Consider the following 17,839-nt stretch of genomic DNA (forward strand, 5'->3'; position numbering starts at 1 on the left):
GGAGTTCCCTTATTTCTCCCTTATTTCTCCCTAACTCCTGCCACATCAGCGCCACATCAGCATCACATTTTATCCCCAGTTTTTAGCCAACCCCTACAATGGTTTCTCCCTTATTTCTCCCTTATTTCTCCCTAACTCAACATTTCATTTTTACATCATCACTAATTTAATTGTTTTATTTTTATATATAATAAAGCTAGCTTATTTAATTTATAAAGATAAATCAAATAAATAGTAATAAAGTTCGTTGTATTAAACACGGGTACACATTACAACGAAGAAAATTAAAAAAAAAAAAAGTACACGAATGGAAATAAAAAATCAAAAAAAAAATTCAAAGAAAAAAAAATTCAAGGGCGGTGGGCGCGGTTTCTATTTGCCCACAATTCTTCGATGATATCGTGTTGTAGTGCTTGATGGGCCTCCTTCTGGTGTATGTCCATGAACGCCTGGAACCGTTCATGTTCGTTGTGCGGTACACCCTGGCGGGCGGACTCGGTTGAGACACCGTGACTCGATGATGCAACACTTGGGTCGTTGGTGACGTCGAGGACGCCTTCGTGTTCATCTTCGATGATCATGTTATGCATGATGATGCACGCATACATGATATCGGCAATATCCCCCTGGTAGAAAAAGCGCGTCGGACCCTTTACCAGTGCAAATCGCGATTGGAGCACCCCAAATGCCCTCTCCACATCCTTGCGCGCAGACTCTTGCGCTCGGGCAAAATACCTTCTTCTATCTCCGAGTGGGCATCTGATCGTCTTCAGAAACACGGGCCATTGCGGATAGATGCCGTCAGCCAGGTAGTACCCCATGTTATGCACATTGCCATTGGCCGTGAATTCGATGGAGGGGCCTAATCCGTTGATCCGCTCGTTGAAAAGGGGCGAGGAATTGAGAACATTTAGGTCGTTGTTCGACCCGGCTATACCAAAATAAGCATGCCAAATCCAAAGCCGTTGGTCGGCAACGGCTTCAAGAATGATGGTGGGATGCGTACCTTTGTAGCCGGTAGTAAACTGGCCTCGCCACGCGGTTGGGCAGTTCTTCCACTGCCAGTGCATACAGTCGATGCTGCCGAGCATCCCCGGAAAGCCGTGGGTCCTCCAGTGCCAATCCAGTAGGAACTGGCAGTCAGCTGCGTCCGGCGAGCGAAGGTAGTGCTCCCCAAATATCTCTCGCACGCCCTGACAGAAATTCTTCAGGCACTCGTTGCCAGTCGTCTCGCCGCATTGCAGATACTCATCGAACATGTCGGCGGACCCTCCATATGCCAACTGCCGGATGGCAACAGTGCATTTCTGTAGGGGCGATAGTCCGGGCTTCCCTGCTGCGTCTCGCTGGAGCCGGAACTCGGGGTAACGCGCGGACAACGCATTAACAATGCGCAGGAAGAGGGAGCGGCGCATTCTGAACCGGCGACGAAATACATCTGCCGGATAACGTGGTTCCTCCGCGAAATAATCGGCGAACAGCCGATCGTGCGCACCAGTGTGGTTGCGAGGGATGTATCGGCGCCGCCGGCGGATTGGCCGTTGGGGGGGTGGCTGCTGCATTCGAGCGATCTCGCTTTGTATGCAGCGGGAGATATAGTTGTTGATTGGGTTGTTGGCGAAACCCGCTACATCCCATCCGGTGGGAGCGGGAGGTACCTCTTCTTCGGAAGAAGAATGTGATATTTCCTCGTCGGACTGAGCACGAGACGATGAATCAGAACTCATTTAATAAAGATGGAGAGAAAAAAGATTGAAAATTTGTGTGAATGAAGTTTGTGGGTGATGAATGGAGGAAGAGGATGAAATATTTATAGGGGTGGGATAAAATAGCCGTTCGGCCAAAAAAAAAAAAAAAAATTTTAAAAATCGCCGATTATCGCCGAGCGTCGCCCACAGTGGCCGGCGATCGCTCGGCGATAATCCGGCGATAAATCGCCACTCGGCGAAGCAACGGTAACATTATCGCCGAATTATCGCCGACTTCGCCACAATGGCCGGCGATAATTCGGCGATAATCGGCGATTTATCGCCGAGAATTCGCCACCTCCATTGGGAGTGCTCTAAGTCATTGGGTTTAACCCAATTAATTCCTTCCGAGCTCAAATAAAAGGCAACCCAAATAATAGTCCACGCCAATTTCAAACTAGAAAGGATGATGAAATAAAATTAGATACACTGTATAGAAGAGGTATTTAGGAAATGAAAAAGAGGGAAATAGTATCTAAGAAAAAACAGGTAGTTAGCGAAAAATAGTAGACTGCAAGTAGTTAGAGGTTGTGGAATGTTTGTTTTTTTTTCTTTTCTTCACATTCTTATCTCATGACAAGATGCCATGACCAAATTATGTTCCTATTTGTTGAAGTTTCAACTCCGAGAAATATCATACAACTAACAACAACAAAAATGTAAAGTTCTGCAACAATTTTGTGAGTCATGACAACAAATTTTGGCAAAATTGTAACAACAGTCATCCTTCGCTCTTTCTGTTTTATTAAATTGGTTATCAGTTATTCAGCGAAAATTGTCACATATTAAGTCATGATCTTCGTCTAAACATTATCGACCACGCTCATGCGTCAATCTAGTGAACACTGTTATAAAACATCTGCAAATCAATTGCAAATTTAACATAATTGTTGCTAAATATGATTAATTTCTGATAATTAAGTAATAACTGAAAATTTATCAAAATTGGAGCTATAGAGTTAGAGTACAAACTCATCTTTTCTTCTTTAAATTAACCTTTTTTAATAGAAGAATAGCTCCAACAGAGCATTTATAATTTTGAAAGGCAATGTATGTCCTTCTTGAGCTTAAATCGTAGACTGTTCATTAAAGATGTGGTTTGGGACAAAAACATTTGGACACACTCAAAGTTATAGCTGCAATAATGAATATAAAGTCGAGTTGTCTATTAATTTCTAATTAGACCCACATAAAAAAAACATACACATACATATATGCTTGTCAGTTGTCAGTTAGAGTTTTGTGAGATTTTCTGTATTCCACCAATAAATGAGGACCAGGGAATTCGAATATTATCATCTACTACTACCCCTTTTTTCAATTTAATTACGTATTATTTTGCCATACAACTAACCACATTATCCTAATCGATCTCCAGCGCTTCATCTATCCATACAACTCATCACCTGGAAAATATTGCGTAGATATAAATAAAATTTATTAATAATTATTTTCTGGATATTTGTTTGATAACTCCAACATTAAACAATAATGATTCTTGTTGCAATTTCGTGATAAGATTGAACAATCCAAAATCTCTTAATTTCAAACCGTTTAAGAGGGACCACTTTGCAACAGATATTGGGCCTTCTTGGGCCTATGAATGTTGTTTTCCTTCTTTGGTTGGATGAGGAGTTTCTCATATTATTACTGTGTTACGCATAACCTATTATATTTGTCACAAATTACATTTCCTTTATACGAGATTTAAAAGTAGTGTTTAGTAAGATAAGTTAGAAGAAGAAAAATAATATAAGAATAAAATTAAGAAAAAATATAATAGTGGCAATAAAATAAGAAATATTTAAAATATTAGATTTTTATTAATAATATAAAATGACTGAAAAAAAATACAGAGATATTTAAAATTGCATCAATAGAGTCTTTAATTTGTTATGAATAAATAAAATAATGCTTACAGCTACCGAAACATCACACACTTTATTAAACCTAATTTAATGAGATTGAATGAGGCGAAATCATTTTGAAGAGAGGAAATTGTGCTATTAAAAGGAGTTACCAATTGCCAATCGGGAGTAGGCAAAGGCGCAAAGCCAAACCTCATTAAATTCTGCGTGTCTATTGTTTTTGTGAACTTCTAATTTCTAAGTACGAATAGTTATAAATAAATAATAAATCAGTCAACCAAATCGTGCATTGGTATGGTAGAATTCAAAGTTCAAACATCTTTTTATTTGATTTTGTAAATGGTGCAATGATCTCGTACAGCCTAATTATAATTCTTAAGTTGTTTATTTCCCGTTAATAATCATATATACTGCGTAATTTGTGTCTCAAACATATGGTCCAATATCCAGTTTCGTAATATTCAAATTATTTAGTCTTATTGCTAAAGGTGATGGTCTCACTGTCATTGGCAATTATGACCTCGTGTAAGCTTAGAAATGGACGACAGTATTTTTTATAAATTTTTAAGTGTAACCAGTGGCGGAACCAGAAATAGAAAAAAGCCGGTGCTGAAATATAAAAAATAATAATATTAAAATAATTTAATATTTAATAATACCTATAAACTTTTACAAAAGTTAAATAGATTAACATTTTCTCAAGTAAAACTATACACCAAAATTCTAAGACAATTTGATAACAAATTTTTTGATATAAATTTTCACCATAAAATTATAAAGATAAATTTATTTTATAAATATTTCTCCCCATTTTCTGATATGAAACCATATCCCCTAAACTCATACTCTCATTAGCAATTGATATTAAAAAAATTACTCCCTTCGTCCCGCTTTAGCAGTCTCATTGACTTTTCTGTCTTCTTTTTGTAAAAATGATAAAAAATAGTTAAAAAGGTGAAATGGTAAATTAAGAGAGAGAATAATATAGAGAAGAGTTTTATCTACATTATTGTGTCTCTTACTTTACCATTACTCCACTTTAACTATTTTTTATTATTTTTACAAAAAGATGACAAAAAAGTCAATGAAACTGTTAAAGCGGGACGGAGGAAGTAAAAAATAAAGTAAACTGATCAAAATAAAGAGAACACCATCTATTACTGTGTAATACAAATAATAGATAGAGGAACTAAATTCATGCACCAAGCGTACATGAAATAAAATTTATAATAGGAGGAAAAAAGAATTAAATAAATGACTTAGAGTTATAAAACTAATGACTATCGATTTATCTATAGTGAGGGATATTTGGTCAGGAATTAAATAAGAGTATTAATATCTTCTAATACCAAAGGCCCAATTGATTTTATTATACATTCCAGCCCAATAGCAAAACCTAAGTCTGTAAGTTCATCTTCATCCTTAAGCAATCTAACGGATTCTGCAACTGGGCGGCGCCCTTACAATTTCCGGTGGTAATAATGATCAGGAACCAGCAAGCCCCCGCTCCAGCGGGGGCTTGGCCTATGCTGGTTCCGCAACTGAGTGTAACAAAATAAATTTGATTATATAAATCATTTCTAAAAATTTTAGTAAGAGATCGATCTCATATTCACTAAAAAATTGTCACATTTCACTTAAAATTTGTCACCTTTTGTTCGTCCCTAAATATTTGTTATCCTTCATTTTTATCATTTTTGACAGTGAACCCTATATTTCATTAACTCATTTCCACTCACATTTTATTAGTATAAAATTAATATATAAAAATAGGACGCACGTGTCATTAACTTTTTCAATCCACTTTTTATTATATTTCTTAAAACCCGTGTCAGGTCAAATGGTGACGAATTATTAGCGACGGAGGAAGTATGTGACAATTTTAGTAAAATTACAATATGTGTCGCCACAAATCAAATTCCAACAGCATCTCCCTATCAAGATTTATTTTATTTGTGTTTTTTCATAATATGTGTAGTTCTTATAAAGTTACACTATATAAATAATATGCGTATTAATTTGTAATACTATATAAATACTTAATTGGAACCAATTCTAAGTTATTTGACACTCTTAACTACAAAAATCTAATTATAAAGGGATAATTGTCATTGAAATTATAATTTTTTATTTATGTTTGAAAAATCTCATAACTTTGAAATTGGAGTATAAAATCTTAATTTCACAATTTTTCGCAGTTGTTCCATGATAGTCAAAATTGAAGCTTTTATGGTAAAATCAAATATGATATGACAATAAATACCATATCGTTCTAGAAATAATGATAATCAAAATATATTCAAATCGTTTTGTCACGAACAACATTGTTTTGTGTTATGTCAATTTGATTTTGTCATACAGTATTAATTTCTATTTTGATCATAGTGGGATAATAGAAAAAAAAATTAAAAATTTATAATTTTATACTCCCTCCGTCCCGGATAATTCGGGTCATTTTGTCCGTGCACGGATTTTAAGAATTGTAATGAAAAGTGGTTGAAAAAGTTAGTGAGATGTGGGTCCTACCTTTATATATTAGTTTTATAATAAAATGTGAATAGAAATGAGTTAGTGGAATATGAGGTCTACTATCAAAAATGGTAAAAATGAAGTGGGACAAATTATATGGGATGAACCAAAATAGAAAATTGGAACGAATTATCTGGGACGGAGGGAGTAGTATTTAGGTTTTAAAAGTAGTACTCCCTCCGTTCCGGCTAAGATGATTTGCTTAGTCGGCACGGGATTTTAGGAGTTATTGGTTAAAGTGTTTAATTGGAGAGAGAGAAGGTGGGTGTAAATATTAAAGTAGAGAGATAAAGAAAGATGGATATTTTAATAGGAGTGAGAAAAAGTGGTTAAGTGTATTAATTGGAGAGAGAAAGTTACCAAAAAAGGAAATGTGCCATCTTAGTTGGGACAAACTAAAAAGGAAAACGTGTCATCTTAAGCGGGACGGAGGGAGTATAAGATTAATCAAAAAAGTCATCGGATATAACTGAAAAATCTCATAATTAAAGTTCCCCTGCATTCCTTCCCTCCCCTCATTTCATGGTATCTGCTCCTATTAGGTCAATGTCAACGCGATGGAGTGTATATCTTAAAAAATAATGCTTGTTTAATTTTTTTCATAGATATCTTACACATACTGATATCATATGGAGTATTATACATATGATTTTGGTTTTAAAATAAAATGTGGATATATGTGGGCTGTATAGATCTTTTGTAAAGATAAATATGTAGCATCATGACATATATGTTCACTATTTAACAAAGTGAAGGTACCAATTGGGGTCAAAAGGAAATCCATTTTTGGAATTAATTTGGTTTTAGGAAGCACCTTCCATTACTCTTTGTCAAGCCATATTTAAAAATATTTGACTAAGAAAAGCCATACAATTAAATCATTTCAATACTCAAAACTAGTAATTTGGTCCACGCTCTATCCTCCCACGACTCCTCATCATTCAAGCGCCACCACATAAATAATCCGACCACATATTCAATAATAAACCCCATGTTCGTCATTACTTATTATCTCTAGACAAACGTTATTTTAATTTTTTCACCAATATCACCTAAATTATGCCCATATCACAAACTATTTTGCATCATCAGTTTTTTCGCATAAACCGCGCCGCTGACATTTGACTTCAATTGTGCAATTTAATTTAAATTATCAATTGGATACTAAAAAATACTACTAATACATTATACATTTATACTAACATGCACCGGCGGACACAATAAAGAGAGGGGAGTATTTCATTTTCTAAAACTTCCAAAATTTTCATATACTGATCTTTAGCCCCTTTAATATTTTTTAAAAATCATTCTCTTACTTTTCAATTTGCAGTTAAACTCATATTATCATTAACAAAGTTATTTTCATGTACGAAATGAGTAGTTATTCTTTCAAGCACATATATACAATAAAGCCCCTATTAAAAAAGTTTTTGCCTCCGCAATTGCTAACATGATATGTACAATGCATGTATGATGGATTTATTATTGCTACATGTAAGGTTACTCATTTAACCGGATCGACAGGTAAATCAGGCCCAGCGAATTAAAATAAATTCAATTGTATGACAATGAATATGATAAACTAATCTTTTAGTTAATGAAATCCGAATAGAAGGTAAAAAGTAAAAACTCATTTTTTCTTATCAATCACTCTTGTTTTTCGATAAAATGACTTTGTATGCAAGTTTTAATGCGTATTTCATTTAAATTCATATTAGTATTACAATTTGAATAAACGATACTAATTACCTTCGTCTATTTATGAGTAAGCACTAATTGAATCTGTAATTATTTTGATGCTGATGTTATCATTGTATCTCTAATTTCTATTACTCATTTTCTAGTTATTCATCTCATTATCCATCTCTCACACGCAACTCTCAATTACTTATATTCAAGTTGTTTCCACTTGTTGACTTAAAAAACATTCAACAAATTTTAATATCAATTTGCGCCCCCAAGATTAAAATTCTGGCTCCGCCACTGAAATCTACAACAAAGTTGGAAAACCAGTTGCTCCGTAAAGCCACTCGTCTCGATTGTGAGCCATCGATTGATAAAACACAGAAGCTGCAACAGGATGGCATCCGCGTCGCGAGCCAGAGGCCACGAATGAAGACCCTATTGCGAATGCAAGTATAAAAACTATAATCACAAATTGAGTGTGCGAGGTAGGGTTACGAAGTTAGAGCCCTTCCTTTGTAAATTGAATTTGGGAGTAAAAAATTGAAAATTTGAAATTGATGGAGCCAAACAGGGCCTCAACTAAAGTCTGGTATTCAATAAATAGAGAAAACAAAAGGTGATTAATGCGGCATTAAAAAATCATAAACGCAAATGGATACAAAATAGAGAAGAAAAAAGCAGTCATTACCAGCATTAATTGCTTATCTAAGGTAAGGAAGCCAAAAGGTCTTTGTATTGTGCCTAGCATTAATTCACAGCTGTCTTTTTGTGTTCCTCTTCCCTCTCTGCATTTATTGCACCCCCCAAGAATCTCAACTCTCTAACCCATCCATCCTATTTATTACTCCAAATCAAAAATAAACACTTACTATTCAAATTACTTTCCCGTATGTATCCGAATAAAATCAAGATCACATTCAATTCTTCATTATGACAATTTAATTAATTATAGGTGGTGATTTTGGTTCGTCATCTTCTCCCCCCTTGTTATATTTATAGCGTGACAATCTCATTTCACCCAAACATTTTCATTCCCCCTTTCTCTCTCTTTGCCTTTTTCCTGCAATTCTGCTCCGTAGTCTACTTAATTAGATGGCTGCTGACGTCAGTTCATTGGTCAGATTGATCAACGGCGGCGATGCTGCTGATTCCCCCAAACCGACGGCTCCGATCACCCGAGACTTGCTAGCCGGATGTACAACCCTTGATGCTAAGGAATTGGACCTCGACTTGCAAGTCCCCTGCGGCTGGGAGAAGCGCCTCGACCTTAAGGTACAATCTCCCTATGCATAATTTTTCAATTTTTTATGATTTATTGATTGATTTTTCTGATGTTTTTATTTTACAGTATTCGATTTTTAATTTGTGGTGGAGAATGGCGTTTTGTTTTCTATTATCTTGATTTTGCATTTTGGAGAGTAATTGCAAATTGCAATATGTGGAAATTAATTGGGGTATTTAATGGATTTAATTATGCTGAATTTATTTATCATCCCCCGTTTATTTCACTCCGCGTGATTTTAAAAGGTGTTTAATGGTGGAATTATGTTCCGTTATTTTTCTTGGAATTGTGGAGCCATGATTAAATTAAATCTCTTACATATTCATTAATAAAGTGCAATTACTATACACTAATTCACGTATTCATTTGTATCATCATCATTAATCACGTAGCTAACTCAATTAATTGATCAATTTTGTGGTTAATTTCCAGTCAGGAAAGGTGTATCTGCAGATATGCAATCCCTCAAACTCATCATCAACATCAACAACAGAAAACAAGGCATTTCAAGACCTCAACTTCCCGCCGTCATCGAAGAAGAAGACGCTGAACCTCTTCGATGACGAGGGGCTGGACTTGAAGCTCGTGTCCCTCTCGTCTCCATCACCGTCCCCATACCAGAGCGTGTGCACCCTGGATAAGGTCAAGTCCGCCCTTGAGAGGGCGGAAAAGGAGACGGTGAGGAAGCGCTCAATATCAATGTCCAAGTCATCAAACTCATCGTCTAGCGATCTCGATCAGGAGGAGAGGTCGTCCTCGTCCTTTGCAGCCGGCTGCCCTTCGTGTCTCCTCTACGTGCTCATCTCGAGCAACAATCCGAAGTGCCCTCGGTGTAACTCGAATGTACCGTTACCTCTCGCTGCCAAGAAGCCTAGAATTGATCTCAACATATCCATTTGAGATGAATAGAGAGCCATATTTCATATTTCTTGGCTCCCATTTTTTGTAAAGATAGAAAAATACGTTTATTTTTCATAAGCTTTTAAGGAATTGGTATATAAATATAAACGTTTTACATGTAGCTAAAGATATGATCAAGTTCAATGCACATTTTCCTTTTTTATCTACATTTACAATACTTTGTTTGTTTGATTGTAAGAAAAGGAAAATGTATTGTTTGGGCGTCAAAGAAAGGTGTAAATGCGCATTAAAAAGGGAAATTAAGGCATCATGTAATTGATTAATACACCTAACAAATAATAAATGATAATTATATCTTCCTACCATCTTTGAATACACACACCTACTTTGTCATAAGAGTTGTTGTCAGCAAAAATTTTAATTGCAGTTAATGCCATTTTGAGTTGAATGTGCTTTGTAGTTGGATTCGGAGATAGATTTTAACTTCCCCAGCTGTGTGAAGAGAAGCAATTGATTTTCTTCTGTCTCATTTAATATACTCTGCCTCCCATTCAATTTTTTGGTCCTGCAACTTTGTTTTCGAATTCGTACAAGGATAATCAGATTAAATAAATAAAATATTAAATTATTTAAGTCTTCATATATTTCATGCTTTGACCACAATTAAAATACTATCTCCGTCCTTGATTAATTGTCACTCTTTTCTATTTCGGTTTGTCTCTCCATAATTGTCACACTTTATTTTTACCATAAATGGTAAGTAGGTCTCACGTTCCATTAACTCACTTCACTCATATTTTATTATAAAACCAATATAAAAAAGTGGATTTCACATTCCACTAACATTTTTTAACCAGCTTTTCTTTATTTCTTAAAACTCGTGGCCGGTCAAAGAGTGGCAATTAATCGGGGACGGATGGAGTAGTTTATAGGCGTTGAAATGATTATATTTAACCAAAGATATGATCAAATTTTGTGGCATTATGGCGGCATTAATATGCGTGAATCCTTAGGAGTTTAAAATGGGATTTAATTGTGGTCAAATGAATGAACTCAACGCTCTAAAGAGATATTAAATGAGGTGGCTCATATCATTTATGTAAGTGAACGCCTTGTAGCATTATATATCAATTAAAAACTATATAAATTGTCTTTACAAATGAATGTAAAAGTCAGAACATTTGGATGTAGACAATAAGTCATTTGTGGTATGTATGCATTACGATGTAGCCATACAATTGTAAATTCGATCTTTTTGATACTAGTCAAGCCCAGTTAACCTATCCATGTAGTAGTTGTATGATTATGACCCAATGTAGTACACGTGTTACAGGAAACAGTTAAGCTTCCACAATTATTAAAGATGGGAGGTGGAGTTAAAATAAATGAATTTATACTTTAGATATGAAAATTTGCAATTTTCGTTAATTTATGAAGAAGCACAATTTAATAAGAGTACTAGTATCTGATACTTCTTCCATCCAACTACATATGATCCACTTCTTTTCGTTTATAGGATTTAAGAAAATAATATTTTATTGAGTTAAATAAATAGAATAAAATATAAGAAAAATAGGAGAATAAAGACTAAATAAGTTAAAAGAGAGTAAAATTACTTTTTTGCAAAAATGAAATTCAATCACTTAAATTGGAACAATCCAAAATGGAAAATTAATCACTTGATATAGAGTTGAGGGAGTATTTGATATTTTCTAATGTGATCCATGAATCAGATTGTTCAAGATTTACTCTTACATGCTCAACCCTTCAATTAATAGAAAAATTAATAGGGTCTAATAAACAAAAAGCTAGTTAATTCGAAGAAAAAGATGGAAGACAAAAAAATGGAGAAAGTGTATGAATGTGAAATCGAAAATCCACTTATGACTTATTGAACCTTCTCCAAAAATCATATATTTACCGGATCAATTAGAATGATAAAGATAGCCCTGAAAATAAAATTTCCTAGAGTTTTCCATTGAAGATGAGAAAAAACATATTCTCTCTGTCTTAATATTCCATCTGTCCTAATCTAAGCGAAACATTTTTTTTTTCCAACAAATAACTCAGTTCTCTCTGCTAGCTCCTTAATTTTTTTTTGTCATACTTACACATTAAATTGACAATAGTTTGAGTATTAGTTGCAGCCTATCTATATTCCAAACTCATCATTTGAAATTTTCTGAACTAATAGGAGTAGTATTTAAATTTTATCGAGAATTAAAAATGGTTGTATCTGCACTGCATCCCATAAAAAATGTATTCAAATTAATGTACACTAGATTTATATCCAAATAAAATAGAATAGCTTATATTTAGATGGGGAGCATCTCCATCCATACTCTTGACAAAAAGCATGGATATAGGACCTGACCCATTTTTATTCATTTTTTACTTCTTATTCTTTAGTCACCCACATTTATACTCTTCCACAAAGACATGCTCAAGGGTCTCACCATTTTATTATTCAATTTAAATAAAAACATTCCACAATATTAAAATGTATTAAAAATATTCAAATACTATTACTAATTACTTAAAAATTAAAAATTACATAATTAAAATCCTAAAAATTAAAAATTTCATAGTTAAAGTCCTAAAAATTAAAAATTATACTCCCTCTGTCCCACTTTAGGAGTCCCGGTTGAATTCAGCACGAGTTTTAAGAAATGTAAAGGAAAGTTGGTGAGAAAAGATAGTGGAATGTGGGTCCTACTTTTTTATATTAGTTTTATAATAAAATGTGAGTGGAAAAATGTTAGTGGAATATGAGGCCTAATACCATTTATGGAACATTCTAACCGGGACTCCTAAAGTGGGACATCCAAAAATAGTAAACCGGGATTTCTAAAGTGGGACGGGGGGAGTATTATTTAAATCCTAAAAATTAAAAGTTACATTATTAAATTCATAAAATATGAATGAGAGATAATTTGATGTGAAAACGGATGATGAATGTGTGTATTTATAGATGATTTTGGGAATAAATTTTTTTTAAAAAAATTCAAAATACGGTAATAAAACAACTATATTTTTGGGAATCCGAAAATATTTTTTTTAAAATTGTTTGGTATTATTTTTGATTTTTTTTTAAAAAAAGAAAGAAAATGCCGTTGGCCAATAGAAACACGCCACGTCGCCCTGTTCAGAGGCACGGACGTGCTCGATGCATCGAGCAGAGCCGTACCGTCGGCAAGAGCACAGCAGCGGACAGAGGCATGCCGTGCTGGCGACACGGACGACGTCCTTCCCCACAAGCACCGATGCAGATGCTCTTAGAATCTACCTTTTCCTATATTTATACATTTGACCGTGTATTTATTGAGGTAAACAAAAGGACTCGTTGAATTTATAATCTCAACTAATATCAAGAAGAGAATCAATGCAAACGGATCATATCTTATATAGATATATCATAATGCTCAGAGCCTCAGACCATGAAACTTTCTACGTACGTGAGTACCCACTATCTGACCTCATACTGTACACATGCATAATTGCATACTACTACATCGTTTAAAGTAGTGATTTTTAAAGTCAAAACTCTATTACTATCATCTATTCAAATATGAACTCCCTCTAGAAGAAATTGTCCCAATTGATCCTCTACTAACAGATTGAAGGCATTCAGTACCCAGTTATAGTAAAATTTATTTGTAATATATATACTCGCCTATATTATTAAAAATAAAACTCGCCTATCTTAAAAATAAAACGCTGTCCATTTTAGGTTAGGAATATTAAAAATAAAATATTTTTGAAAACAGAAACTACGTAATCTCTATTTTTTCCTCTCCCTTACTTTATTCTCTGTTCATTACACCTTCAACTATTTATACTAAATTATATTCAAACTCATTTTAGTATCAATGTCACTTCAAATGGTGATTTTACTCCAGCCATTTTAACACTAAACTCAAACTTAAAGAAATATTATCTATCCACTATCTATTTTCACTCACAGAAAAAGTGATTTGAGTTTATTCTAGTGTAAACTAAAATTTTTATATTGTACTCAAAAACTTAAAATGAGATTTGTTTAGGAGTACCATTGGAGCTAATTGCCTACTCCACTTTTGGTTTTAATGTACCATTGGAGATGGTCTAACTCATAATACAACACTACATAAAATCTCATGTAGAAGAGCAAAGGTTTCATATTTAGTACTCACTCCGTCTCACAAAAGATGTAACACTTTCTTTTTTAGTTTGTTCCACAAAAGATGTCACATTTCCATATTTGGAAAAAATTCTCTCTCACATGAATATAAAAATTATATTTTCTCTCTTCATTTAACACACAAAACAAAACCTCCTAAAATTTCGTGCCGTCCCACAAGTGTGACATCTATTTTGGGACGGAGGGAGTACTATCCGTGAGCACCATTCACATTTGATAAACTTGAACTCCCTCCGTCTCCAAAGGGTATGAATATTTGGTTTTCCACAAGTTTAATGCATTATTGGAAAAATAAAAGAGAGATAGAAAGAAAAAGTTTTTTAAAATTTGTTTTTGGTGGAGAATGAGTCCCACCTCATTAGAGAGAAATGGGTTTCCAAAATTAGAAAGTTCATCTACTTTTAGGGACAGACTAAAAAGGAAACAATTCATACTTTTTGGGGATGAAGGGTGTAGATTTTTTGTGATTGATAGTTTTGTAGGTACGTAGAACGATATTCTACATACCTTATGCGAGTATTATCCCTGGTCGCAAGACATTATTCGAGCCTCAGTGCATGTGATTATTTTTATTATTCCTTTGCTTTTACATTTAATTAGTTGCTTATCTTATGAATGCATCTTGCTCTGCTGTAATATTTGAGAAATGGATAGTTTGGTTGAATAAGGAATAATCACCTTAACCAATAGTAATGGAGAAACTCTAGCTTTTATGTGAAGCATTGAATCATAGGAGCTAATAGGAGTTTCTTGCTCATTTCTAGATGGAAACTTCGATAATATGGTGCTTATTTTATGTTTGTTGAATCAAATAGATATAGAAACTAACCATTCCTAGATTTTCTTTTATATAGTGATTCTAATTTATCTGTATTACTTAGTTCTAATACAATAGTCCTTGTAAATACGATACACTTATATCGGTTTGGGTTTTTATATCATACTGAAATCAACATGATCTTTATACACCGAATTTTAGTATATTAAAATTCGATAATCAAATTATGAAAAATTTTACTTACCGACATTTCGGTGAACCATACCATGCTACGGTATATCGCACTGTACGATATGGTATACCAACATATCAATATACCAGAATCATAACTCTACCAAAAAAAAGCTACTATCATACATTTTATATTAAAAATAGTAGTAATATTTTAACAATATAGATAATGTCCAAATCAATAAAATTCCATCACAACTAAACATAAATCATGACACTCAAAGAAATACAACTTCAAATCAACAAAATTCTAACAATCAAAATCTAAAACAATTACACATATTGAAAGTCAATGACACAATATACAAAGTCATATCATGATATTAGCTTATTCTCGGTGAACGATAATGTATTTTGGACGTCTGCATAATATTTTTACCGCCACCAATTCTATTGTTCTTCTTTTCACAATTTCCACGTAGGAAGCAATATTATATAATTATAAATATTTTGCAATTGAATGAGAGTTAAGCACAACTTTAAATGAGAGCCGACCAAAATACAATATAAATGTGAAATATGACAATTAAAGTCTCATTATGCCTGCTATTGTTATTACTAACATGGAATTCGCATTTAAATAAATGCAAAGTAATTCACATTGATTTGTTTAAAGTTCGTATGAGTTCATCATGGAACAATAAAAGTTGCCACGTGCGCAAAGGCCTTTATTAATAATTGGAAGCAAGTAGTTTGATCATTAATCCCTTTCATTAATTGCAGATAGCGACAATGTCTCATGAATTTTAAGTTTGTTGCTCTAGAAGTGATCTCAAACTATATGTGTAATGAACCAAATACATTAGTTCCTTTTGAAATTCCGATTAGATATTGCATCAAGATCTATTTCCGATGTTCGTTTAATTTCCTTTTAAAAGAAAATTAATCTTCATTATTTATAGTTGGAAACCTACTTATGATAGAAAAGAGTGTTTACCTAAGTATTATCGAAAGAGATGTCGTATGGTTTTTTCTCGTGGTGTTTATTAAGGCATTAAATGCATCATTAAATTATGTACCTAACGCAAACCACTCCGCAATTAAGATTTGTTAATTCAGCTACGCTTCATGGATAGTGACTCCGACTATAACTACTCTAATAACTCTATTTCATGATTATTGGTCAAGCTAACATTTTAGTACAGTATATTTTTGTAAGATCTAACTAGATCATAATGCAGTTTTCAATAGTACACTCACCATTTGATTTTTAAATATATTTAGGTGGACATCGGTATCATTAAATATAATGAGATCATATGTGCATAATCATGATTGCATTGATTGTAGATAGTGTATATTTTTACCGTCAGGAATAAATTCTCAAACAAAATCCATATTTAAAAGAGGATGATATGTTTTTTTTGATTCATTGATGAAATTATATTTAAGTTAATTGGAATGTAATATATAATATCTTTTGAATATAAATGTTTCGCTTTGATTGAAACTGAGGGAGTACTTCTTTATTTTGTACTTACATGTACTTTTTGGCAAAGGCATAATATCAAGGATCATTGTTAAGTGATTATGGAGTAAATGGATAATCATTGTTGATCCTCGTATATAGAAAAAAGCATAATATATTAAGAATATTTATTGGCATGGGTGATCTTAAAAATTATTATTTTATAAACTTAAATTGAAAATATATTGGCGTCTTAATGATCATTTATAAATTTTCGTGCATATTAAAGATCATTGCTTTATGACCGTAAATTAAAATTTACATAAGTTTTGTTCATGTATTTGAAAAAAAAATAATAAAATAATGTGTGAAAAGCAATAAAAAGCACAATAGTTTGTGAAAACAAAAAATAAACTGGCTTGTTGGATAAGTCACAAGAGATGTTGGCATTAGAGATACCCAAGGTTTTCGGTTCGGGCGGTTAACTGCGGAACCGTAACCGGCGGTTCCGGTTCTGAACTGGAATCGTGAGATTTAGATCGAACTGAAACCGTAGTTCGGTTCAGATTCCAAAATTTCAGAACCGAAACCGTACTGGAACCGCCAGTTCAGAACCATGAAAACTGCCAAAGACTGCCGGAAAACCGGTGATTCCGAACCGTAACCGTAATTGCCGGTTTTGGAACCAGAACCGAAACCGTGAAATACCCTCGCGGTTCGGTTCCGGTTCAACAATTTCCAAAACCGGAACCGGCAGTTCCGGAACCATGAGCATCTCTTGTTGGCATATAGAAACAGCCAATAGTTGAATTAAATACAAGCATACTCCATATTAATATTATTTTATAAAAATCAAGAACGATCGTCATTGTCAACTTTACTAGTCTTCGGACAATAAATTGCTGAACTATATACAGAACTAGATTTTGCACAAGAACATTTTTCCTTCTAGGATTAGAATCAATAGTGTCAGTAATACTCTGTGTGAACATTTTTCCTTCTAGGATTAGAATCAATAGTGTCACTAATACTCTGTGTGTGAGTTGGCCAAGCGGTATTACCTAGAAGTCGTTCATTCTTGACGTTTTACTCCCTCCATCCCACTCTAAATGAAGCATTTCTAATCATTGAATTTTACATAGCGTTGTTTTGTGAGTAAAATAGAGAGAACAATGTAAACTCCCTCCATCCTCTAAATGAAGCATTTCTAATCATCGAATTTTACATAGCGTTGTTATGTGAGTAAAATAGAGAGAGCAATGTAAAAA

General features: G+C 33.6%; 1 protein-coding gene across 1 annotated transcript; it reads left to right on the forward strand.

The window, feature by feature from the left end:
* Window positions 1-8,813: 8,813 nt before the first annotated feature.
* LOC125186767 (uncharacterized) lies at window positions 8,814-10,180 on the forward strand. Its single transcript, XM_048083212.2, has 2 exons — window positions 8,814-9,103; window positions 9,546-10,180. The coding sequence occupies exons 1-2, from the start codon at window positions 8,924-8,926 to the stop codon at window positions 10,011-10,013; spliced, it is 648 nt and encodes a 215-aa protein (XP_047939169.1). The 5' UTR covers window positions 8,814-8,923; the 3' UTR covers window positions 10,014-10,180.
* The last annotated feature ends 7,659 nt before the right edge of the window (window positions 10,181-17,839 follow it).

Source organism: Salvia hispanica, chromosome 5, assembly GCF_029641045.1.
Source record: "Salvia hispanica isolate PSC_SH4W2 chromosome 5, Shi_PSC_v1, whole genome shotgun sequence".
In the NCBI taxonomy this organism is placed as follows: Eukaryota; Viridiplantae; Streptophyta; class Magnoliopsida; order Lamiales; family Lamiaceae; genus Salvia; species Salvia hispanica.

Coding starts and splice junctions, on each gene's coding strand:
- LOC125186767 (XM_048083212.2), top strand. CDS start 8,924: ATGGCTGCTGACGTCAGTTCATTGGTCAGATTGATCAACGGCGGCGAT. Junction 9,104..9,545: donor AGAAGCGCCTCGACCTTAAG/GTACAATCTCCC, acceptor GTTAATTTCCAG/TCAGGAAAGGTGTATCTGCA.